Genomic DNA, 8,092 nt, shown 5'->3' with positions numbered 1-8,092 from the left:
GGCTGGAGTGTGCAGTCAGTTGTGCCTTGCAGTTTTTAATTTTAATGGGCACTCCACCAATTTTATTTTAAGTTTTTTCACATATTGCATGAACTCAGTGCAAAAAAACAGTTATTTGATGGCTTTACTGGTTGCTTTGCAAAGTTTGAAAAATGAGATCCTTTTCCAGAAATCTTGTGCTAAAAATCTGACAATGACTGACTCCCCCCTGAACTAATTCAAGAATGGGGCAAGGAGGTTGAGCTTGAGTGGCGCTGAGGTGGGTGGGTGACTTGAGACTGCACCCATCTGTCACTCAGAGTGGCCACACCCTTTAAGTCTTGATATAAATGAAACCGGTAAATTGTCATGAATAGGGAAACTTAGCCATAGATACCAAAACACTTTTTTGTACCAGGGTGTAAACATGTTTATTTCTGCTGTAAAGTTTGACATTCGAACATGGATGTCTTTAAGGTCTGGATTCACGATTGGAGTCAGCCTCAAGTGGTCATTTGGGGAACTGCAGTTTTGGCACTGCGTGGAAAATAGTTTGCTGCTTCAATTTTTTTTTATTTATGCCTCAGGTTTATGGAAGTGAATACTAAATCACTGGAGTGTGGCTTCACATTATTATTGTGGTAAAAATTGCTTTGTGAAAAATGCTGAGTAAGTTTATCTAGCACTGTGAAGCACATTATTGATTTTGTGTGTGTGTCTTTCTCAGCCTCAGGTCACAATCCAGAGGAGAAGCCAACCTCACCTGTGTTGAGGTCAGAAACAGGGACACACTCTGTCACAGCTCTTGACCCCTCAGATCCCTACTACAGATCCTACATTACCAGGATCCAAGCAGAGCTCAGCCCTCAGAAAAGCCACACTGTGAGTTACAGGACGTCTGCTGAAACATTTATTGCCAACGAAGCCTAAGCGAATGTTGAATATGCAACACGAACGATGGTTTTCCTTTCCCTCCTCACCTGTCTCATTCACCTTCAATATCACCTTCCATCTTTCTTACTTTCATCTGCCTGCTTCGTCTCAACTCGTTCTCCTTTCTGCAGGAGCTCGCTTCCATCAGGAGGCGTGAGCAGCTAGTGAGGGAGGCTATTGCGGGGAAGAGCCCAGGGGTCTACAGCCAGCTCTTCAAAAGGTACAAATAAGTCCTCCACTGCACTCCAATGCTTAATTTCAAGTGAGCACTCTCAGCTGGGCCCGATTGGTTTAATTGCAGCACTTGTCCTAACTGCATTTGGATGGTTTGTTTTGTGTTATTGTTTGACATTGAGGGTGAAGTGGCAGGTGCCTAAATAATTTGAATCTAACTGTGCGATAATAGGACGGGCTCTCTTTGTGGCGCTCTCAACACACTTGTCCTAAAATGCACCTGTCACCAGCAACAACTGAACCAAATTAAAAGAATAAAATATATATATAAATATTAAAGAACGAAAATACACAAGAGGGTCATACAGCGTGTTAATGTGTGTGGAATTGCTTTTCCACATGTTTTGATATTAGTGAAGAAGAATTATTGAAATTAGTCTTATTGTCCTCAGCCCTGCTCAAACGGCACCGTCATCACTGCAGAATAATGATCCTGGGAGCCATTTTCACGAGGATAGCAGGTAAACACACACATGCAGATTGATATACACAAACAGGTGCTCAAGTAAGACCAGATGTTAGTCTATGAAAATAGCAGATTCATAGACGTAAAACATAGCTCAGTGATTTATGAGGAGGTGAGAGGGTGGCGTTTCATTAAAGACAATCACGAGCTGCAGATTTACAAGCAGGAAGCTGCTTTTGTAGTAGTGTTCTTGACTCCCTGGGCCTGTTTTTACAGCATATGTTCACTTTTACAGAGCTAGTTTTACTGGTATAAGCCATGCGGGGACAAATCTCAGCGCACATCCCACACATGCACACACACTCGCATACACACACAAATACACCCGGCCATAAATCCAGACTTTATTGCTTTTGCTGCTTTTTGACTCCTCTGTGCGTACACGTGCACTCCATAAACAAGTGCACTGCATAAATATCTATTCAATATGTGCGTTTGGTGCATGCGACAACACCTTGAGAATTTCTGTTGCAACAGTTTATTTCATATTTTATTTTTTTTTTTTTTTTCATTTTCATTGGAGATTTCAGTCAAAATTGAACAGCTTCCTTCATCCTCATGCGCCTCACAAGGCAACTTGTTGAAAATCTGTTGGTTCTGTCATCGCAGTGAGTAATACATGCCCCCACTGTGTACAGTAAGCATTACTCATCCCTTCAGCATTTCGGTGGAGCATTCCAGACATCTGTCTACGTGCTGGCACCGCTCTTAATAGGCGCTGTGTCGTTACCTTTTTGTGTCTTTCTCACGTATGGGAGTGTGGTGCATTTTTCCCGATGAGGTTTTTCAGTAGCCTGGTGTGTGCGTGTGTGTGTGTGTGTGTGCCTCTAGTCCTATAATTTAAAATACTCCAATTGTCTTTATATATAGCAGGTACATACACAACGTAATGCAAAATTACACTGTAACAGAGAACAAGCTACGACTATTGTACAGGCTATGACTATTATATTAATTTATTAAGTACTTTACACTAGTATACATAAAGAAAAATACAGATTATTGGAATATGCAGTATGGACATCAGTAAATCTACGCAAAGATACAGTGGTTTGATGGTTTGCATTATCATGTGAACGCTGTGGACATCAAAACTAGTCCCGGTGACCAGTATAAGGGTACCACATTCTACTAAAGTATTATTTTGGACCTCTTCATTCGATTTTCTTTTATGTTTTTCTCACTTTTGTCACTTCTCCTTCTGTTTGTATTGCTGCCCACATTACACCCCTCACTGCATGAAATCCCTCTTCTCCACTTGTCTGATTCTTTCCCCCCCCCCCACCTCCTACCTTCTGTCTGTGTTTTTTCTTTGTCTCTATCGCCCTCTTTCTTCTTCCTCCCTTTTCGCCAGCAGCTCAGACGAGTCTCGTGCCAGCTCAGCTCTGTCCGTGCCCAGTTCTGCCGGGGCCTTGTCTGGCCCAGTGGAACCGCTAGATATCTCTGTCACAGGAGCCGCCTTGGAAACACTGAAAGGTTATTAATGCTTTTTGTTTATCACCTCTATGTTGTTATATATATATATAGAAAGTCAAAAAGAGGAAAGGATATAGAAAAAGCCAGTTGCCTTGTAGTGTATTCTGCATTTTAACTTTAGTGATTTTAACGTTTAACAACGTATTACGTTTCAAAGACTTCATGAAGCGCTATCATAAAGTTTAATATTCTCATTTCAGACCACACGGCATCAGGCCGGACATCAGGCGCCCCCCACACAGGAAAAGTTGCATCTCCCCCTTCTGATAGACGTCCTGGATCTGACGTTAATCCCATCCTGCCTCCGATCCCCACCGGGCGCCTGACCCCTGCACCACCCAGCCCGGCTCCTTCACCCAGACCCAGCCCTAACCCAGCAGTCGGGGAGGGAGGAGATGCAAACATGGAGGCAGACACCTAAAGAAATTGTAAATATTCCCTGCTTTTTGTAAGAATAAATAATTTTGAATTTAATTTAATGTACGCTAAAGATAGTCATTTGGTAAATGTGTAATAGCATATAACTTGCATGTTCCTGTGATTTGTCGCTTGTGCTGTAACACGTCTTTGAGTCATAATAAATGTAGTCTTAAAGAAAACGTCTCTTTTATGTCTTTTTATGTAACACACATCTCTCACGTGAGTAATAGAGATATCCGCTCATCTTTGAGTTCCTATATAAAGTGTAGGGTGTCTTGTTTCTCGAACGCGGCATTAATTTCCCTTCATATTTTCCACTGCTCAGTAATCTCATCAAATAGGATTTTCCATTGACATCTCGATACTGATCTTTCACGTGCAGCGTGGGGTTCTTGTCACTGAATGATAAATGCATCATTAATCTTTATCTCTTCTGATGGGATTATTTATTCAACTGGAAATTCGTTCGTATGGAAGTTGTTGACAGGTATTAAACAGTGAGCCGTCACAAACAAGCTACTGTGTTTTTGACAGTTTGTGTGAGACATGTGTGCCGCACACCGTCACACATGTCTACGCATTTGCATTGTGTTTATTAGCGACTCGCACTAAATAGAAATTGTCATCACAGATGTATGCATTGCTTATTAAACTTCTTAATTCAGTCGGCTTGTCGGTGCATGTGGATATGCACATACAGTATGCATGTTTCCTGGACTGTATGTGTGTGTGCAGCTCAGCTCAGCTCACACACACACACACACACATACACACACACACACCACACCTGGCCATCCATCACTGTCTGTCTTCCTCAGAGGCAGCAGATGTTGCTACCCTGTCATAATTCTTTGGAAGTTTGAAGCCAGACAGTGTCTTTAGGGCCCCTGGGGTTCAACCTACTTAACATTGCAGTCTGCACCTCACTGTAGCTCATCGCGGGCTAACGCGTTGTCTTCCTGTGCATTAACATTACATTAGACCCAACTATGTGCATGGTGAGGATATGCAAAACAATGTAAGTGAGGAGTACAGATGAGAGAAGGAGTCAATGAGAACTGTCTTCCTGGATGTCTCTTTGTGTTTGTGTCTACCTGTTCAGTGTTAAGATCGCATGACTACCACAGCTTTTCTGCACATGCACCAAGGTTATATGTAACGGCAACATCTGTATTTCTATCTATCTCTGCAGGTTATACTTTTTAAAATACTGCCCATACCAAAGGACGTTTAAACAGCATACAGTATGTGGACAATAGGCACCACACTGTCTGCTGAAATAATAAAAAAAATAAAAAGAAAGATCTTCCTTCGCAACACTTTCATCTTGGCAGAACTCCTCCAGACTAACACTTTTGACTAGATAGAAAATGAGACCACATTTGTCTGGGAATAACAAAGACTTGCATCTGAGATTTATGTCTGTAAGGAAAGAGCTGTTATGGCATAGATATGCAGAAGCACGTTATCAATTTTGCCAGAGCTGAAGTACCCGATGTTATGAATTCATTTTTTATGATATTATTTGTGAGAACCCCTAGCAATGAAAGGAAAGAGAGAATTAATCTATATTTTCGATTCCCGATATAAAGTTATAAGAAAAAGGAGTGGTAAGAAATGACAAAGATATCAGTCATAGTTATAATATTGCACTTGAAAGAAAGTTATGTTCTGTGACTCAGTCTGACAGAAGTAGGATAACACTTCAAAACTCTTCAAGGTTTCATTCCTGTATAGTACTAATAGAACTAATTCTATATATTGCTCTATATACTTCTTTACTTCACTGCACCATGCTATACTGTGCTGTATTATACTGTTATATATCATGTTGTTTTATATTATATTATATTAGTTATATTAATATATATTATAGTATGTATTGTTGTATACATTTCTATACTCTACAAATATGTACTGTTCTATATCATTTTACTGTTTTGTACCATACCTTACTATACTGTACTATATCATGTTATACCTTTTTATACTATACTATACTATACTATACTATAATACCTTTTCATACTATACTATACGTTTTTATACTATACTATACTATGCTATACTATACTATACTATACTATACTATGCTGTTATACCTTTATACTATGCTATACTATACTATACTATACTATACTATACGATACTATACGTTTTTATACTATGCTATGCTATGCTATACTATACTATACTATACTGTTATACCTTTTTATACTATACTACACTATACTATATTATACTATACGTTTTTATACTATACTGTGATATACTATACTATACTATACTATGCTGTTATACCTTTTTATACTATACTATACTATATGTTTTTATACTATACTATGCTATACTATACTATACTATACTATACTATACTATTCCATGCTGTTATACCTTTTTATACTATACTACACTATACTATACTATACTATACGTTTTTATACTATGCTATGCTATGCTGTTATACCTTTTTATACTATACTATACTATACTATACTATGTTATACCTTTTTATACTATACTATACTATACTACACTATACTATACTATGTTATACCTTTTTATACTATGCTATGCTATGCTATGCTATGCCATACTATACTACACTATACCATTAGTGCTTCCTATTCCTAAATATATGTCTTACCGTGTGCCAATTTTCTGTGACAGTCTGTAGTCAGGGTGTGAGAAGGAGTGTTTATCCCATGTGTACTACTTAGTACCTGCAGTTACATTAATAGATCCGTACACACACTTGTACATATGCTTACACTACAGTTGTGGTACTTTTAGTATTTATATCAAGAATGTAACTGTAGTATTAATTATCACTCTTTTGAAGATAAAAATAGACCTTCATACATTTTTCTGATTCAAGAGATGTCCTTTAGACAGCTTATGCTTTCAGTCATGTTCAGCAGTCAGTTCCAGTTTAATGTAATGATGTTCTCACATTGCCGAGCTATTTCCACACTCCATTTCACTGTGCCAACACAGGATAAAGCTCCGGCTGAACCTCCTGTCATCTTTAGATAGTTCAGAAAATGATCTGGGTGGGAAAAAAGTAAATAGCAGGCCCTAACTTTGGTACTCTATTCAAACATACTGCAGTTTATATAAGTCAGACATGAACTCTCTGGTCATTTTGACAAAGTTCCTTCTGGTCTAGTCCTGCATTGAGCCAGCCACAGTCTTTTCACAGCTTCCAGTTCCACGCTGGCGATTACAGTGATTTGTTAATAGATTCAAGGCAGTAGTTACAGCTGTTTTCCCTTTACTGGAGGTTTTCCTTTTAGGTCTTGTGAAAAGATGGGAGGAGAGAGGGAGGGTTAAGAGGCTGTGAATGGACTTGGAAAGTAGTGTGTGAAAGTACTATAATATGTTAGAGGAGCAGCTGTTAAGGTGGCGACCAACCTTTGCAATGCCCAGTACGAAGGGGGAGCAGGAACAGACAGAAACATACACGTCCTTCCTAATGTACGTACAAAGATGTGATTATGTTCTCTATCTTTGATAGTTTCTTCATTCATAATTCCTGCTCTCCCAACATAAGATAAGCACAGGTGGTTTGAATGGAAAGCATTTGACTTTGAGAACTGGTGTAATCTGTAATCTTCCATTAGTAATTATTTTGACAGGTCTTAGAAAAGGACAGTTGCATAGGTGAAGGATTGAAGGATGAGAATGGACAGGTCCCAGGTGTTTTGAATTATTGATGAATTTACTGGTTTTTTTTTATTACATTTGCTGGGTATACTGTATGTTGGCACAGTATGAATGACTTAGTGATGCACTGACCCACATGTGGTTTACTCTCCACCCACTGGTGGGCCGTGCATTTTCTACCTAGGGTTAGAGTTAGGGTGCACCTGCGTCAAATACAGCAGAAGCATCAATGTCGATCCAATAAAATGGCAAAAATATACATAAAAGATGTAAATATAATACATTTTACTCACTAGAACTTAAGAAACAATTTACAGTTCTGCTCATAGCGCTCATAGTTGCTTACCTGAAACTGGCGGACACACGACTTCCCCAGCTGGGTCAGGCTAGCTACCGGGTTTGGGTGGCCTTTCCTCACAATATCCAGCTTTTCCTTCAAAGTCTGCTGCAAAAATGTCATTATAAGAAGACCAAATCGATAGCATCCCCTCCTTCCACCATCGTGCGTTCAAAAAATAGCTATCAAAGCGTCAACGGGGACGATTTGCTTGTGCAGCTCACAACAGATGAACATGAAACGGTATCTTGGTTTAAACAGAGCGGCTCTCTGACCATCCAATCAGAGGACGTGAAAACGCTGATGCTACTGTAGGCCACAGAGAAGGCCTAAGAATACTAACTTAAAATGTGACTGGTTAAATGAACAGCGTCATTACAATGTATTTCAAGCTTCAGCCGCCTGCAGTTTTACTTGTGAAGGCCCAGGCAGATTTCTTTGACTCCCGCAACACGTGACGGCTGAAATATGATCGGATAAAAGCTCTAATGCAAAGTTACACTGCAGGAATCACCGCAGCTGGGAGACAGACAAGCCATAAAATGAAAAGAACAGGCTATTGGCAATAATTTAATAAGATT

The 8,092-nt window shown here is 39.4% G+C and overlaps 1 protein-coding gene across 1 annotated transcript; it reads left to right on the top strand.

Annotated features, from left to right (window-relative positions):
• Positions 1-706: 706 nt before the first annotated feature.
• Positions 707-3,509, top strand: LOC311509883 (uncharacterized protein; the record flags this gene model as incomplete). The annotated part of the gene is made up of 5 exons (XM_084575322.1): positions 707-861; positions 1,044-1,132; positions 1,539-1,607; positions 2,970-3,088; positions 3,289-3,509. Coding segments are annotated over 5 exons (653 nt in total), but the record flags the coding sequence as incomplete, so codon positions are not given.
• Positions 3,510-8,092: the final 4,583 nt, after the last annotated feature.

This window comes from Chelon labrosus, assembly GCF_963514085.1.
Source record: "Chelon labrosus genome assembly, contig: SCAFFOLD_79, whole genome shotgun sequence".
NCBI classification, from domain to species: Eukaryota; Metazoa; Chordata; class Actinopteri; order Mugiliformes; family Mugilidae; genus Chelon; species Chelon labrosus.
The sequence above is the reverse complement of the archived record's forward strand: the minus strand, read 5'-3'. Positions and strand labels throughout refer to the sequence as shown.